General features: G+C 51.4%; 7 protein-coding genes across 7 annotated transcripts; 4 read left to right on the forward strand and 3 right to left on the reverse strand.

The window, feature by feature from the left end:
* Positions 1–104: 104 nt before the first annotated feature.
* N7474_009302 (putative translation regulator (Cya5)) lies at positions 105–4211 on the reverse strand (the record flags this gene model as incomplete). Its single annotated transcript, XM_057200712.1, has 1 exon — positions 105–4211. One exon carries the CDS (start codon positions 4209–4211, stop codon positions 105–107), a length of 4107 nt encoding a protein of 1368 aa, XP_057048699.1.
* Positions 4212–4684: 473 nt separating this feature from the next.
* On the forward strand, positions 4685–6605 carry N7474_009303 (signal recognition particle subunit SRP68; the record flags this gene model as incomplete). Its single annotated transcript, XM_057200713.1, has 3 exons — positions 4685–4875; positions 4934–6067; positions 6125–6605. The coding sequence occupies 3 exons, from the start codon at positions 4685–4687 to the stop codon at positions 6603–6605; spliced, it is 1806 nt and encodes a 601-aa protein (XP_057048700.1).
* Positions 6606–7312: 707 nt separating this feature from the next.
* Positions 7313–9075, forward strand: erg5 (C-22 sterol desaturase erg5; the record flags this gene model as incomplete). The annotated part of the gene is made up of 4 exons (XM_057200714.1): positions 7313–7469; positions 7529–7679; positions 7736–8984; positions 9040–9075. 4 exons carry the CDS (start codon positions 7313–7315, stop codon positions 9073–9075), a joined length of 1593 nt encoding a protein of 530 aa, XP_057048701.1.
* Positions 9076–9793: 718 nt separating this feature from the next.
* On the forward strand, positions 9794–11248 carry N7474_009305 (putative integral membrane protein; the record flags this gene model as incomplete). Its single annotated transcript, XM_057200715.1, has 5 exons — positions 9794–9953; positions 10200–10273; positions 10331–10707; positions 10773–10834; positions 10881–11248. Coding segments are annotated over 5 exons (1041 nt in total), but the record flags the coding sequence as incomplete, so codon positions are not given.
* A 294-nt stretch (positions 11249–11542) lies between these two features.
* N7474_009306 (GNAT family N-acetyltransferase) lies at positions 11543–12322 on the reverse strand (the record flags this gene model as incomplete). Its single annotated transcript, XM_057200716.1, has 1 exon — positions 11543–12322. The coding sequence occupies one exon, from the start codon at positions 12320–12322 to the stop codon at positions 11543–11545; it is 780 nt and encodes a 259-aa protein (XP_057048703.1).
* A 430-nt stretch (positions 12323–12752) lies between these two features.
* Positions 12753–14453, forward strand: N7474_009307 (S-adenosyl-L-methionine-dependent methyltransferase; the record flags this gene model as incomplete). Its single annotated transcript, XM_057200717.1, has 4 exons — positions 12753–12872; positions 12931–14054; positions 14110–14218; positions 14271–14453. The coding sequence occupies 4 exons, from the start codon at positions 12753–12755 to the stop codon at positions 14451–14453; spliced, it is 1536 nt and encodes a 511-aa protein (XP_057048704.1).
* Positions 14454–16065: 1612 nt separating this feature from the next.
* Positions 16066–17206, reverse strand: N7474_009308 (putative phosphatidylserine decarboxylase; the record flags this gene model as incomplete). Its single annotated transcript, XM_057200718.1, has 3 exons — positions 16066–16288; positions 16337–16916; positions 16969–17206. 3 exons carry the CDS (start codon positions 17204–17206, stop codon positions 16066–16068), a joined length of 1041 nt encoding a protein of 346 aa, XP_057048705.1.
* Positions 17207–17508: the final 302 nt, after the last annotated feature.

Raw genomic sequence — 17508 nt, forward strand, 5'->3', positions numbered from 1 at the left:
CAATATGACCGAAACGAGAAAGAAAGTGGATAATAGTAGACAGTGGATTATAATGTACATGGCTTTGATGCTGATGATATACAGGTGATGATAATAATTACATGTTACTCGCCCTTGAGCCATGGCAATGTGGTGTCCGCCACCTCGACCTTGTCCTCTGAGCGTGTAGGGCGCAGTTTCTTCCGGAGCAGAGTTCGCACCGGCCGATCGATGAACCAGAATTGCTTGGACTTCCTTCCTAGAGCCGGATCTCTGGCGGGTGAAAGTCTCGTGGCACGTGGGAACCGTGGGTGCAGCAGACGCCCGGGGGTATTTCGTGGCCTGGGATCTGGGTGCCTCTTGACGGCGGGGGGCTTGTCGGCTGTGAGATCCTTCTGGGCCGGAATATCCTGGATTGTCGGAGGTTTCTGCTGTGCTGTGGGTACCGGTGTCGGTGGGCTTGTCGTGGTCTTCGGTTCCCTTGGAGAGAGTCTCAGGGGCACACTCTTCTTCTTGCCGAGCCTGGAGTCACGCGGCTCGACCACAGCAGACCCATACCGAATTCGTCTGCGCAGCAACAGATGCTCGTGAGAAAGATCCTGCTGGTCTTCTGGTGCAATGACCGCCTCCAGATCATCCGGAGCGGGCTCATTGGAAGATGATGTCTTGAACTTGGACGACACCTCCTTGAAAGGGCGCTTCACAAGGCGGGGTTCACGGCGAGCACGTCTGATGCCACCCTTCATTCGAGTCCAACCAGGACCTCCAAGAACACCACCGGTCCAGACAAATGGCTCATGCTTGGTCCAGTCCTTTGACCGGTTGCCGTGGTCCGCGCGTCCACGAAGGATCGTGCCCTGAACGCTGTCGCGTAGATAAGGCATCTGAGCAATAGCATTAAGCGTTTTGGGTGCGATAGCATGCACAGCCCTCAACTCCGCGCCGCCATCCAAAATGCTTCGGTTTCGAATCTTAAGTAAGGCGGCAGCGAGCTTCACAACACAGGTGTAGGTGGGCTGCATGAACCAAGGCCGGAACTGAGTCCAATACTCTCGGACTGTCTTGGTGATGATATTGCGTGGCAACTTGCGGCGTCTTTTGAGATAGTCGATCAGGTAGGCGGTTGTAGAAGTCTGATTAGGCATGAACCCGGAGCCCAGCCGAAGCTTAGCCCAGCCAGGAAAGTGATACGAAAACTTCTGTTCGAACATCTGAAAAGCTCTCAATTGGTCGGCAAACTCGTCTGAGGTCGAAAGGACTTCCACGAAACGCGTCCAGTTGAACGTGGACAGCTGAAATCCAGCCGCCTCGACCTCTGAACAGAGCTCCCGAACTTTCTTGAATTCGTTCTGCATGGCCAAGGACTGAATATAAACCGAAAGAGGTCGGGAAAGGATGAAACGCTGTGATCCTAGGACCTCCATCTGCTTTTCAGGAACAGAAATACCGGGGGAGGGGCTGATCAAGAGCTCCTCATTGTTCGGGCCCCCGGTCGGCAGGGATGGCCGCGGCGGTTCGACGAAAGGCTCTGGCATCGACGGTGCGGTTGACGGCGGCAGTCCAGAGGATAGTAATTCATCGAGGTCAATGGGACGAGCCAGTTCGACACCGCGAGAGAATACAACGTGCCAGAGCTCCGCAACTTTGTCGTGATCTCCATCCTTAAGATATGCAGTCATCAAGGAAGAAGCCAGGTTGAATGGTACAGAATCACTCTCATTGTCCAAAGAAGCCGAAGGCCGCCGGTTCTCGGCGAATCGATCAAAAATTTCTTTGGCCTGTTGAGTAGCGCCTCTCGAGGCATACGCCGTTATGAGATATTCGTAGGCCTTGGTGTCGAAAGCGGCGGAAGGAGACGCACCACCGATGCCGGGGGATGGGAGCTTGCTGGCCAGAGATGTTGTGTCGATGTCTGTCGTCATTCTCTCAAGGGAACTTTCAGCGTGTTTGAGATGTAGATTCGGCTCTTTGTGCCCAAGGCCATCTGTAGTTGACTGGAAGTCCCGTTGAATCTGAGCCTTCAGTTTCAAGAGATAGGCGCTGAGTCCAACTCGTCCGAATCGTTCTTCGATTTCCCGGAAAATGACGTGCGCCATGTCTCGATTTCGAGCTTTCACATAGCCCATCAGGACGATGGCATAGTGGAATTGGGTGGCGTGCAGGTGTTGGTTCCGGTGAAGGGTTCTCAAAAGACGCCGCGCCGTATCCGGCTCACGAATGAGAGTGAACGCAAGCATGAGAGCACTATAACTCATGGAATCTGGTCGCACGCCGTTGATTCGCATGAGTAATCGCACCCGAGCAATGGACTTCAGGTCCACCCTGAATGCGTACTGCGTGAGTAGTATGTTCCACATCCGAACGCGCGACCCTGGGACGTTCATGCTCTGGCAAGCTACGGCAATTCGTTCCGCCAGATCCATACGGTCGTGTCGAGTAAATGCCTCCACAACCGTGTCAAGTAGCGGCATCGTGATCTGCACTTGATGTTTTTTGGCTTCACTGAGCAAGCGACGGACACTGGCGGTATCGCCTCGGTTGGCACAAATCCCCATCACGGTACCGTATGTATAGGAATTTGGTTCAATGCCTTTCCGTAACATCTCCGCGAAAGTTGAAAAGGCCCCAGGGAAGTCGTCGGCGTTTGCGTGTGCAGCAATACGGATGTTCCAGCAGACCGTGTTCTGCTCGAATTTGAATTCTTCAGATATCCTTTGAAATTGTCGCAAGGTCTCTTCGACATTCCCATGCCGCGCATGAACATAAAGAAGAGGGGTCAATAGCCTCCGACTCTGTGGCATGCCATGGTCTGCCACCAGCCTGCTGAACACTTCATTAACTTGTGCCACATCGCCGGCTCTGGAAAATCCAATCAAGGCTAGTCTGTAGGCATGGGTAGACGGAGGCGAGTAGAAGCGTGCCAGTTCGCTCAAGAAGTACCGGATGCCACTTGTAATCTCGAAAGACACCAGAGAGTCCAGAAAGGCCCCCAAGAGCTTCCTGGGTGGCTTCTCATCGGGCAGCTGCCAACGCAGGTGACGGTAAACCGCCACAGACCGAATGAAAGCCGATCGGGTACCCAAATTCTGCAAGGTTTTGATGAGGTGGAAATAATGGTATCCGTTGGCAATGTTCAATGACCGATATATCTGCAAAACTTGTAGAAACCCTCCCGTGGTGATTCTCTCGCAATTGCTGGATGACCTAACGACTCGATCAAGAAGGCATGAGGCAAGGTCTGTGAAATCGCTGACCCGTTCCCGATTCCGCAATAGGAATGAACCTAGAGCACGAGCGTCGACGAGGAGGGTCGATTCTTTGACCCGGGAAACCAGTTGCTTCGGTGACGGTATATTCGTTTGTTCCGAGGGTTGTGAACTCCGATTCCACAGCTCTAAAGCGTCCTTCCATCGGTTACTGTGGATAAAATGTGTAAATACCAGTGGCCAGACTTTCCTAGCACGGGTTTTTGAGTCCCAAGCCGATCGTTCGCATAGCATTTTCATGGCTGAGACCGTGCCATATGGGACCTGGGACCGCAGGATGTTGCTCCAATCATAGGCATCGAGCTTTGCCGGTGCAATGCGTGAAAAACATCGCCAAGCCCGCCTTTGATTTGTTCGGTCTGTGGAACTACTCAGATAGGCAAGAAGTTCCGAAGAAAAGCGTGGCGGTCGTCTTAGCGAGACGTACAGGGTCCAGGCCTTTTCATAATCGGTCCCTTGTTCATGTAACAGGGCATTAAGCCTCTTCTCTGCCTCGAGCTGTCGAAGGTGGTCCGTCTCCTGGTGTTGGGAACCATCTGCTTCCGGGCTCTCTTCTTGTACATCCACCGCCTTGGCAAGAGACTGATGAAGACACAAGGCTCTCGAGACATATGTTCTTGGATAGCCGGCCAACGTCCTCTTCCTCCGGCGCAGTCCAAGTCTCCTGGGGAAACGAGAGAGGCGTGGTATGGGGGGCTCTTGGGTATTTCGCGGGTAGAGGAAGTCGAGAAACGGCGGTGCGGCATCGTTGGCATTTTTGCTTTCGGTCGAAGAGCTTGGACCCGGGGACGGTCGTTGAGTCGACGGCGGCAAGAGAGCGAGAAACCAGTATGGAGCACCCGGGCCGTCACCATGGTGTTTCCAGAAATGACGGGGAAGTGTTCTCCTGGACCGAATCGCGCCATTGGACTCTTGGAGGAAACGCCGTCCCGCGCTCTCGAAGCACCCGGCCGCTCGCTCGAGCATCACCCCCGATCGTTGCGGGTTCAAACGCTGAGATCACCGGAGATGATTGATAGATGGCATTATATCGCGACGAACAACTTTCCCTACCAGGTAGAAGTTAGAAAAGCCCAGCTGCCTTCGCGGTTGAATGTTTGGAGGAAGTTGTTTGGGTGAGTGACCGGATGCCGTACCAAAGGAAAAAAAACTTAAGGGCTCCCAGAACCTTTGCTCTGCCCAGCTGGAAAGGAAGACGCGCCTTCACAATAATGCAAGACCCAAGCTGCTCGCTGAAGAAAGGTCGTGCCTTGAGAAAACCAAGGTCCAGGAAGTTGGCGTTCAAGGTTGGAGAGCTTTAGGGATGGAAAAGACGAGGAAAATTGCCGCGCCTTTGGCCGAAACGGGCACCGCCTTCGTGCAGCCCACCAACTCAGCATCTCCCACACCTTTCTGCCTTCCAACTCACCCACCGACTTGCACTCACTCCCTATCCAGCAATGGAAATCACAGACTTCATTTTCAGGGAGAGGGAGGAGGTGCTCCTGGCGGGCGACTACAATGCCTACCGGGCGCACACCACCCGCCGCTTGCATAAACTGCGCAAGAAGCTGGGACAGACCACCGCCAAAGGCCGCAAGTACACGGCCAAACCGGCTGTGGGCGCTGAAAATATCGGAAGCAACGTTGCGTATGTTTCAATGGTTTCTTTCTCATGATCTCTAACTGATTTGCTTTATTCATTACAGTTATGTGCATCTCTTGCTTCTGGGTTCGGAGCGAGCGTGGGCCCACGCGATGAATATGAAATCGACACACTCTGCCGACCCGTCTGCCAAGGGATTATCCGGCGCTGCCAGACGTCACATTATCTCTCGACTGACCAAGGCGACTGGATATGCGCAGCACCTCGTTTCGCTGCTCCATGAACAATCGACCTCGGGAGCGAGCGACATTGACATCCTTGAAGCCCGGGCTTATTCTGCGACTATCTCGGGAGCACTGTGGCTGGAAAAGCGGAAGTGGGAGCAGTGTCTCCATGATTACTCGATTGCAAGGGTGATATACACTGCACTGGGTCAACGGGTCAAGAAGGACGCCTTTCGAGACCTTTTGTCCGGTACTGTCGACCCCAGTCTGCGCTACGCTGCCTACCAGATGAAACTGCCACGCTCCAAACCTACATCCTCGCTTGCCATTGAATTTTTCCCGTCGGACTCTGAGATGCGATCCGAGGTCGAAAAGATCGACCCTTCTTGCCTTGCCGAAGAAGCAGCAGGAACACGGAGGACTGCCGAGGGGGAGGTGCAGGAATTGCCCGGATCGATTACCTGGAGGTCGCGGACTGTTGCACTGGAGGATGCCTCAATTTCACAGGCACTGGCTGCTGCCTCTGCCGCAGAGACCAGCCTCACGTCCTGGTTGGCTGAGAGCAGTGGACGATCTGCCACCGCCAAGGACAAGGCTGCTGCGTACGACAATGTGATTATTGCAAGCCAGGACGCAGTCGATGCGACCAAGACGGCGATCGATGATCTGGCCAGCGAGGGCGTTGATCCCGGTGACAAGAGAATGCAAGCGCTCCAGATCACCCGTACTGCTGTCAACTACACTCTGGTGGGATGGCGCGTGGGGCGCAACCGGGTACTGTGTGGTGAACAGGACGGTCTCGCTTTTGAGGAGGAAGAGCCCGTGAAGGGCAAAAAGGGCGCCAAACGCCCTGCGGGTAACGGGAAGAAGCTGAACAAGCTCCGGGAGCGCGTGGTTCTGTACGACTCGACACTGCAGAGTTTGGAGTTCATTCTCGAACTTCCCGGGGTCGCCGCTGATTCTGCATTTGTGCAAGAGCTGGGGGCCAAGCGCCACTACTTCCGGGCTCTCAGGTATGGCAATCTCCCATGGTTTCCTTATGTTCCTCTCTGACCATATTCTCGATTCAGGTGTCTGGCTCTTGGACGGTCTCACAGCGTTCTGGGCAGATCCACAGAGGCCCTCGCGCTGTTCTCGCAGGCATTGGACCTTGTCAACTCCGCCGCCACTTCCCAATCAACCGACCCCGAGGGGCCTCCGAAGCTCGATGTCTCTCGGACGCAAGTTGGCACCCTGGAGTCGACTCTCCGGGAACTCGTTGCTCAGTATCGCGGACTGGTGACTCTCGAGAAACTTACAGCAGAGGATGCATTGCAGTCTGCTGGCCAGCGGCCGCTCGTGGAACGGTTGCACCAGTTCGCAGGTGCGCAGACAGACCTCCACAATCTAGTGCCGTACCCGCCGCAGATGCTACCCGTACCCGTGAAGCCGCTGTTCTTTGATGTGGCGTGGAACTACATTGACTACCCGCGCGCCGATGGCGCGGAGAAGCGCGAGGAGCCGCAAGTCGAGGAGAAGAAGGGCCGTGGCTGGTTTGGGTTTGGGCGGTAATTGCCGGTGTCCACTATTTTTCCCGCTGTAGAGAGATACAATCAATTCGTGTGGATATTATTATTCTCGTTGACCTGCTATAAACCTCCCGTTCTGTTGTTGCCCAGGTGGTATACTTTGAACTCGGTATACAGCAGCACAGTCTTGGCACTCCCGTTAGGGCTTGAACCAATCAGTCGGTGGCCGGATCCCGGGTCTGCCGTAACCGAGATCACGTTATGTACCGCGTAAACTGGCGGTCATGACCATTGCAGGCATTCTGATTAGGAGAAGACAATAATGAATGTGAATTCAAGAGATCTGATGCGACCTAGCGAATTTGCTGTACTTGTTACTTCCCAGTCCTTCGTTCGAGCTAGATAATCGTTGGTGCATTTTTCATACTATGCTCGAGATACATCGTGAAGAGATTTTCCATGCATGCCTAAGGGGATAGACGAATAGATTCAATTATTATTTCCTTTCAGTTATAAGCAATAGCATTCTATCCGTCAGGTACCGTTATCCATTAATCCAATAATAATAAGGACCGTGTCTGACTTGGGGCGTTCCTCGGGTCTAATTTACATCCGCCCCTTATCGAAGAATTTCTCCCGTCCCGCTTTCTTCTCCTCCTCCACCTCCTCCGTCTCCTAGGTCTGGGATTTTGTTTCTCAGTCCGACTTTCTTTTTCTGTTTTTGGAGTTTCGTTTATGAACTCATTCGCCATGGTCAACATCACTGGGAGCTTCATCTCGCCTTCGGCCGATGCGACTCTGTATCCCAAGGTTTTCGCGCCGGGGATGATCGCATCCGTGCTTGAGGGGCTCACGGCCTGGAAACTGCTGGTGACCCTGTTCGTTGCAGCTGTTGTCTATGATCAGTGTGAGTGGTCTCCGATTTTTTTCCAGTGCGTCTTTGTCCTAACCTCCTCGGTTTTCTAGTCAAGTACCACTACCTCAAGGGCGCGATCATTGGACCTGCGTACAAGATCCCCTTTATGGGCCCGTTCCTGCAGTCTGTCAACCCCAAGTTCACCGAGTACAAGGCGAAATGGGACAGCGGAGAGCTGAGCTGCGTTTCCGTTTTCCACAAGTAAGGACTCAATTTCCGAGACGCCGGAATTTCCGCTCATAACAAACTCTTGTCAGGTTCGTCGTGATCGCCTCGACCCGTGACATGTCCCGCAAGATCTTCAATTCGCCCGGCTTCGTCAAGCCCTGTGTGGTGGATGCCGCGCACAAGCTTCTCGGCAAGACCAACTGGGTGTTCTTGGATGGCAAGGACCACGTGGAGTACCGCAAGGGCCTGAACGGCCTGTTCACCCGCCAAGCGCTGGCCTGCTACCTTCCCCGCGCCGAGGAGGTGTTCGACGATTACTACAAGCGCTTCCTGGAGAAGTCGGCCACGGCTAACTTCGAGCCGCGCCCCTGGATGCCCGAGTTCCGTGAGCTCATGACTGCTCTCTCGTGCCGCACGTTTGTTGGATACTACATCTCCGAGGAGGCCGTGCAGAGGATTGCCGACAACTACTACCTGATCACTGCCGCGCTGGAGCTGGTCAACTTCCCCATCATCCTGCCCTTCACCAAGACGTGGTACGGCAAGAAGGCTGCGGACATGGTGCTCGAGGAGTTCGCCAAGTGCACTGCTAAGAGCAAGGCCCGGATGGCCGCCGGTGGTGAAATTACCTGCATTATGGATGCCTGGGTGAAGGCCCAGCAGGATTCCGCCAAGTACCGGGAGAAGATTGCCCAGGGTATCCAGGTTGACCCATCGGAGAAGCCTCCTCAGGTCCTGCGTGACTTCAGCGACTACGAGATTGCCCAGACTGTGTTCACGTTCTTGTTTGCCTCTCAGGATGCCACTAGCGCTGCCTCGACATGGCTGTTCCAGCTGATGGCTGACCGCCCGGAGGTGCTGGACAAGGTCCGCGAGGAGAACCTGCGCGTCCGCAATGGTGATCGCACTGTGCCGATGTCCATGGATCTGCTCGACAACCTGCCCTACACTCGTGCCGTCGTCAAGGAGACCCTGCGCTACCGTCCCCCCGTCATCATGGTCCCCTACCTGGTCAAGAAAGACTTCCCCATCACCGACAAAATCACCGTCTCCAAGGGCTCGATGATCATTCCCTCGGTGTGGCCCGCCACTCACGACGAGGATGCGTACCCCAATGCCGACTCGTTCGAGCCTGAGCGCTGGATCACCGGCACAGCCGAGCAGCAGACCAAGAACTGGCTGGTCTTTGGTACGGGTCCCCACTACTGCCTGGGTCAGACCTACGCCCAGCTGTCACTGATGGGCATGATCGGCAAGGCCAGTATGGAGATGGACTGGGAGCATACCCCGACCCCGAAGTCAGAGGATATCAAGGTGTTTGCCACCATCTTCCCTCAGGTAAGTTTGTCAATCACTTTGGTTTTGCTTGGCCATAATCACTAACTCGTCCCAGGATGACTGCCTACTCACCTTCCGTCCCCGGGCTTAAGTATTTCCTTTCTCCAACAATTGAACCTGGTGCATGCATAGCCTCCTTTCCCAGATAGTCTGGCCACATTGTCGTTTTTCAGCACTGGCCTTCTATCCTGGAGATGGATGGCCTTGAAATATTTCATTCCTCTTGATTTTACAGTGTGCTCCGCGGAGGAAAAGTTCACGATTGTCCAGAATACCCGGTTTTTGCACGTATACCTCCAGCGGGAGATCTGGCTCGGAAGTCCTCCATATCCCCTTGTCACCGCAGGGTTTTTGTCTGTATGATGTGTGCGGTCCATGTGGGACCGCTATTTTGAAGGCGATTTTTCTTTTTTTTTCTTTCCGGGATCGGACTGATGTGTCCATCCTCGTGGTATGCACCTTAGAATAATATTAATGAAGGGAGTTTTGTTGTCTCATTATTGAACCGGCTGGTATACATAGTTCTTTTGTCCCACTTGTTTGAAAAGAGCATCTTGTCGTTGATGGTCCTCACCGCCTTCGGGACCGTTCCATCTCGATGACGCTAATCCTATCCCAACAACAGAACTAGAGGAGCCTACAGACGCGCCCGACTTCTGAACTGAAATATGCTCACCAAGCCGCTTACAGACTGTTGTGTGTCACCACTTGGCTTTTTCCCTCGCCAGCTTGCGAAGAGCCAAAACCCCCGACAACCTACCCGATATCCAACTATGACTTGAACTTCTGAATGTGGCTCCCTGGCAGGCGGCCAGATACAACGAAGTCTCATGCCTTCGACCCAATCAGAGGGATCGAAAGTAGCGGATATCATCGCCTGTAATACCATAATGCTTGCGCTGGCTTCTTTAGGCGCTTGTGTTCGCCTTACAGCCCAAATTCATACGCGACGTTTTGATGTCGATGACGGTACGTGACGCGAGGATTGAAATGTTCCCTGATGGTATAGAGTTGGCTTACACTTTCTGATCAAGTTTTCTTCTATCTGAGTTGGGTAGGCCGTTCCCAAGGAGTGAGGGATACTCATCCCCGGCTGTGCTAACTAAATTATTGCCGGCTATAAACAGGTCTTTGCCTTCGTGTTATGCTTTATTTCCATGTGGAGTAAGCCAATATTCTTTTCGAGATGCTATGCCTAGTTTGACCTTTTCATAGTGACTCGATACGGCTATGGAAGACACTTTACGGTCATCGCACCGGACATGAGTACGGTAACTACATTCTTGAAGGTACTGGATAACTGCGTGCCCTCACAATTCACGTCAAGACTAATAAATACAATCCAGCTCGACTTTGTCACATCAATCTCCTATCTCATCTCTTTGACATCGATTAAGATATCATTCTGTCTCTTATACCTCAAGGTCTTCTCGGTAACCCGTTTGCGGTGGCTATACTACTTTGTCATGGCGTTCGTGATCTGCGAATTCATCGAGGAACTGTTTGTCGTCATATTCCAGTGTTCCCCTATCCGCAAGCTTTTTCACCCTACTACAGTGGCGGGCGCCTGTATCGACCTTTATGTTTTCTACTACGTCTCCTTCGGCATTAAGCTCGCCACTGACGCAGCTCTGTTCCTCTTACCCATTCCGCAACTGTTGAAGCTTCAAGTTCGACCCGGAGCCAAGGCAGGTCTGATTGTAATGTTCGGGCTGGGACTGTTGTGCGTCGCTCCGGATATATTCCTTTCTGTGCTGTTCTGTGGATACTAAGATAATTATTGTCTAGGGTCTGTGCAACCAGCATCGTCCGCATTACTTTTATACGGCATTTCCAGGTGGATTATACCTGTTGGTTTCCCTGCCGTCGTCCCTTTTCTTTTTTAATCTTCATCAGGGGTCCTTGTCCAAGCCTTGAACTGGTCAGCTGTCGAGGTCTGCGTCGCCATCATCGTCGCCAGCATTCCTTCCTTTAAAGTCATCTTCTCTCGAAGCTTCCCTGTCTTGCAACAGGCCCACCGTCTGCCCAGCAGCCCCGAGTCACGTCGAGAAGTCGATACCGCACATGTCAGCCCACTTAACGCGGATTATTTCTCTATCCGTGTGCCCCAGAGACCCTCCGGACCCCGTGACACCTTTCCGATACCCTCGCCACCTGTATCGGGTTATCTCAGCGAGACGTCTGTCATGACTGGTGGCGTGCTATCCGTGATTCCGGAACAGGTAGTCGGTGCGCTTAGGACACCGGGGGAAGCGGTGGGGTAGATTCGGGTGTATTAATTGAGAGAAAGAGTCAATCTTTGGCATGTTCTGACAATTTACCGATTCATGACCGCATCAAAAAACACAATGATGAGTAGACGTCGTCAAAATCCTACCCCTTAGGGCTTTTTCTTGGTTGTGATGTCTTTTGTGGGCACCGGATGTGAATCAATGATCTCCATTTATAGTGTTCGATACGACGAACGTGGATCTGTTTGCGTACTAGGATTGAGATCTCAGTGTGCCGCCCGCCTAGAAATCCAGACACTCTGTACATTGGCCTTGGGGTTTCTATAACTAGCCCTGTGGAAGTCGCTTCATATATCTGAAGACATAATGTCCCCACTTTTCAATCCCGCCCCGGTTGTTTAGTAGCGGCGAAGGAGCATACCGATCTAAATCAACATCAAGGGTTTCCAAGATTTCAAAGCCATGCTTCTGGTACATCCGCCATGCTCCCTCTGATGAATGAACCCAGATAAAAGCCCCGACCGCGTCAGCTGTCTGAGTACCCCAGTGTAGGAGAGATGCCCCGACGCCCTTTCCCTGCCATTTGGGCGAGACACAAAGAGAAATTACAAACATGCACCTCGTGCCGTCCGGCATGACTTTATCCATCCAGCGCCTTAGATCAGCATCTGTGATCCTTTCAAGCTGTTTGATTGGACTTTCATCAACAAGGTCTGGTTCGAACTTAGGCTGCCGCTCTTGAGATGCTTCAATTCTTTTCTCTTTCTCGGCAGGCTTTTGAGACCCGGGTTCATTGGAGATCAATCCTGCGACGTCGGGGTCTAGCCCCGCAATCTCAGTGTGACTAAATCCTCGAAAGCCCCAGCTTATCCAGCCCACGATCTCTCCTGTGGACTCGTCGACTGCTTTCAAAAGGATCGAGGTAGGCGATGCGATCTGTCGAGGCAGGTCTGCCGCCATTGATTGTTCCAGATCATATGGGTCTTTGCCCTGGCTTTTCATTTGTGTGTGACGGTCATCGAGGAAAGAATCACTGAAGATCTTTGCCAGCGTGGGAACATCAGAGATGGAGGCTGCCTTGATAGTAAATGCTGTATTTGGATCCATGTTTATTTATTTTCTGTCTCTCTGTTTTGGTCAAGAGAGGATTGCTTTGGATGTTCATCAGCTATTTGTCTAGGGTAGAATGAACAGCAATCAAAATACTTTGAGAGGGGCTGTTGTACTCCTAGCCTCGCGCTTGGTGAGAACTGGGTTGTCCACGTGATCACGAAGCATAAGGGTGACATTATCTATTGGTCACAGACGATCTATCTTCTCTGGTGAAATTTAGAAGCTTCAGCTGCTAGAGTGGTGCGAGGTCCGTAGCGGCGAGATGGTACGTACTGTTTTCTCGGGCCCGCGGGCCCCGCGGACCACGCAAGGGCACACGTGCACGGGAGGATCGACACGCACAGAATGTCTGGCTCCCTCTCTTCGACCTCGTTTTCTTCTCGTCTCTGATCCAGCAACGAAAGAAACCCTCAACGAGGATACAATGAGTGCTAGAGCGTCCAAGATGGTTGAGCTATCTGGTGATATCGACTTCATTAAGACTCCCGCAGCTAAACCTTCGGAATTTGAAACCGGCGAGAACTGTGGAATCGCGACGACCTCTGTTAGTCCATGTCGCCGTCGTGTAGCTTGGTCGAAAGCTTGCTAAACTCCGTTTAAAGTCTCCAGCTATTCACAATGCCCCGTTACCAGCCGACGGAGCTGGAAACGAGAGCTTTTCTAACATCCTTCTAGTGGGCGCCCTCACCGGAGTCCCCGCCCTCCTCACCTTCCTACTCCGCGGAGGAATCAAAACATTCGTGTTCCTTGCCCTACTTTTGGTCCTCCCTGTCTTGGTGGCCTTTTGGACCTGGACTTCGACCTGCAGCCCACGCACCAACGAGAAAGTCAAACTTCCCGGCCGACCCATTGAACATTATGTGACCTTCAAGCGCGACGAGGACCGGTCCAAATGGCATGGTAGAAACAAGATCCCCATGCAGACCTTCGCTGAAATGTACTTGGACGGCTTGGTGGACTTCAATGGGGATGTACTCGACGTCATGGAATATCGGCATGATTGGGCAAACTTCGCCTTTACCTGGCAGCTGTTCAAGTTCATCGTCTTCACTTTCTTCGCCGATGTCATCTTCCACACAAAGTCCCAGGATGAAGAGCAGATCCGGCCCAACTATGACCGCGGCAACGACCATTACGCCTGGTTCCTCGGCCCTCGTATGATCTACACCTCGGGAATCATCTCGGACCCAGAGCAGGAAGAAAGCCTGGAGGAAATGCAGGATAACAAAATGGCAGTCGTGTGCGAGAAGATAGGCCTAAAAGAAGGCGAGACGATGCTGGACATTGGCTGCGGCTGGGGAACGTTGGCCAAATTTGCCAGTCTGAACTATGGCGCTAAAGTGACGGGGCTTACTATTGCGGAAAACCAAACCGCTTGGGGGAATGACGCTCTCCGGAAGGCCGGAATCAGTGAACAACAGAGCCGGATCCTCTGTATGGACTACCGCGATATTCCCCGCACGCAGTATGACAAAATTACACAGCTGGAAATGGGGGAGCACGTCGGTATCCGGAAGCTTACCGGATTTTTCCGCCAGTGCTATGATATGCTAAACGACGATGGAAGCATGTTCGTTCAGCTTTCTGGCCTGAGACAGGCATGGCAGTACGAGGATTTCATCTGGGGTTTGTACTTGAATAAGTACATTTTTCGTGGCGCAGACGCTTCGACTCCTCTGTGGTATTACGTCAAGTGCTTGGAACAAGCTGGATTTGAAGTTAAGGGGTGGGTTCACGACCAGATGCATTTTCTCAATTGAACAAACACTGACGGCGAACAGAATTGATACTATCGGTGTCCACTATTCTGGGACGCTTTGGAGATGGTATCGTAACTGGATCGGAAATTTTGAAGCAATTACGGCCAAATATGGACCTAGATGGTACAGGGTGAGTGTCATCCGTGGTCTAATCTTGTGTTGTCAAGCCTAATGCATGATAGATTTGGGAACTCTTTCTCGCTTGGTCCGTCATCGCCTCTCGCCAGGGCTCCGCCACCTGTTACCAGATGGTTGTCGTTAAGAATCTAAACTCGACACATCGCGTCAACGGGATTTCAACGCAGTTTGGCCTGGCCAGTGCGCTTGCCTCGAGCAGGAAACTGGGAAAGTCACGACTGCCTTAGAAAGTGAATGGTGTAGTTGATTGCTATCGAGCACATCATCCTGGTTTCGTAGCGGGCGAAGTGGAGGCCGGTGGCAGGAGTTGCTTATAGCACACAGTGCTCTATATCATATTCGCCCCAAAAGGAATTTACTGCTCTTCAGAAAATGGCAATCTACGAAGATGCGGAACATAAGTTAGGGCTCGAGTTCTAAAACGATATGGGAATAAGTCCTAAGTGACTAGCTTTGCATCATGCATGTCACGGATAGAGTGCGGGTGATTAGTCTTAATGGAGTTCATTTCATACAGATCGAGAAATGTTTTATTAGGAGGAAAATTAGCCCATGGGGATGTACTCCAGGCTGACATATTTGAGCCAATTGGTACAGGGGCTTGGAGAAAGGTAGCCAGCTTATCCAACGCAACCTGGTAAGGCCGGTCTATTTGATGTCAACATAGACTTTAAATCACTACATCTGGCCATGGAATTGTTACTTTATGATGTCAGCATGCTTTGCGACTGGGAATCATATTTTAGATCCTGTACAGAAACTTGATGATGTAAGATCTTGACGTCGCTGACTTGGAGGGCTCGCTGGACCTACATCAGCCTGACGTATTAAAGCAAGTCGAAATACGAGAGGCGAATAAATAGGATGTTCATATGAACCTCCCGTTCCTTCTCAGGCCCAGAAAAAGACTGACTGTTCATTGATAATTTTGCTGAAGATGGAAGCCAATAAGATCACAGATAAGCATGGCAATGTTATTCACGAGGGTGATTATGTTTTCACCAGGATTCGCGGAGGAACACACGAGGGGAAGGTGAGTCAGAAATGCCATGCTGTACCGATTCCTCCTAGAACGATACGTGCAGAAAGAAGGTAGTCTTTTATGTTGACTTGCGTGCAGGTGGAAGAAATTATCACCGATGACCAACGAGCAAACGAGAGATCAGTCAAGCACCCCCCAAAGGTAAAGATAAATATCGTAATCCTCATGGCGAAGAGACCATACTGACAGTCCCCACAGGTCCTGTTGCATAACAAGGATGGGAAGATAGTGGCGCACAACCCAGAAACTCTCGAAATACAGAGCGGTGATACTTAAAAAATATTTATGGAAGCCTTGGACGGTGGTAAAATCTATATCCTAGTCTTTGCTTCGGGGGTAAAATGAAATGCCGTGGAATGTTCAGCTGGTGGACAAATTGGATCACTGGGTTCGGCCTGGAGAAGGGGGGTGAAATGGCGTGTTCTGATGTACTCATTAAGTTGATCATTGCTGAGGTGATGAAATTTATACACGGTCATTGCTTTGGGAGCAAATGATGTGTTGTAATGGCGGCTTCGAGATATGTTTAAGATATGTTTAATCGTGTCCAAACGTCTCTATCCCACGAAAATGTAGAGAAACGCAAACAACTTTCTCGAAAACCATGGTCATAAGACAAGATACAAGAGCCGCACCCAACTGGGATCTCAAATCGTTATTGCAATACGGGTTGTTGACTGACACATTGCCCGGTTTGAGATCGCGATATACCAAATCAGCTGGATGTGTACTAAAAAAGGTCCGGTTTAACATCAGCAAAGAAGATAGCATAAATGTAGAATACAAATCACCCACAATCAACGCGGCTTGGGTACGCGAGGACGGGTTGCCTTGCCCAGACTCATTCCAACCTCCACATCCACCATAACTTCTTGATTGCTGAACCGTTCAAGATCATCATCAAACTCGATCCGACCCTGCTCGAAAGCCACAATGATGCTTGACCCCCCGAACTGAAAAAGACCAAGCTCATCGCCCTTTTGGACAGAGTGCCCTTTTTGTTTTATTTCGTCATGGATCCTTTTGCGCCGTGAGCGTGGAAGACGGAATCAGAAAACTGATACTTACTCGACAGTCCCCACATCCGTAGCACCGATTGCCACGAAGAGCACATCGCCAAAGTCTTCACTTTCAATGCAAACGCACCCTCTCGCGTTCTCGGTCAGAATATTGACAGAGCTATGTAGCGCCACTGGGTCGACCTGAAGGTAGTCGCCCGCAATGTGTTTGTACCACTTGACCTTTCCCTTGACTGGGGAGTGGTATCGGTGATAGTCTTGTGGACTGAGTCTGAAACTGGCGACTGGGCCGTTCCTCCATTTGTCACTGCGTTTACCGTCCTTGATCAGATTCTCAATTGTAAATCGGCTCCCTTTGATCCACAGCGCCCGGGTTTTCTCAACGGTCTGGTAAACAACTGCTCGTGAGTCCGCCACGGCGATAGCTTTAGTTGGGTCCCCTCGCGCAAAAATTGGCCTTGCATTAGGCGCAAATTTGCGAACGAAGAAATCCTCAAAAGTAGGATAGCTCTCAGGATCCGAAGGTTCGAAGGCGCCCATGTCAATATGGTAAAAATCAACGAAAGCTTTAATTTGAGCATGGGACTGTGGCGTGCCCATTCGTTGTCCTGCAAAATTCTGTTCGGCATCTTCCGACGTAGAGAATGAAGAGCAAATGTAGTTTAGACTCTGTGCACTTACCGGCTGAGATGTTTTTCTTGTGCGTCCAAAGACGCAGAGCATGCGTCCGATCAATCCATTCCATTACAGGATTGAACAACAACAAAAGCTTTAGCTTTTTCCAAAGGCTTTGTTGTTCGCGTTTAAAATCGCCTGACTTGCGGTCCAGAGTTAACCAGCCGACCTGTCGATCCTCGATGAGTTTCAAGTAGTGAAGGCCAGCGTCGAATACAGCGTGAATTTTGTCCAACAACCACATACTGAAAAGAATAATCTTCGTTTGGCTACTTCTCAGGGATTGATAGCATTGTATAGATTTTTGGGGGACGGAGAATCCTGTGATGCCTTTTGCTACAAATTGCGTCATACAGAAATCACTGCACGAGCCTCAGCTTTAACCAGAGTGAAGAAACCGGGGATATATCTAAATACCCAAACCCCAGAACTTCTAAACCAAGGTCCTGAAGATTTACGTCATGGCATCCCAAATCTAGCTTCTCGGTATTCAAGTTAAGAAATAGTAATTTTATAAGCAGCTCGAGTTTAAATATAATGATAAAA

This window comes from Penicillium riverlandense, assembly GCF_028828495.1.
Source record: "Penicillium riverlandense strain IBT 135883 chromosome Unknown utg000008l_segment0_segment0, whole genome shotgun sequence".
Classification (NCBI taxonomy): domain Eukaryota; kingdom Fungi; phylum Ascomycota; class Eurotiomycetes; order Eurotiales; family Aspergillaceae; genus Penicillium; species Penicillium riverlandense.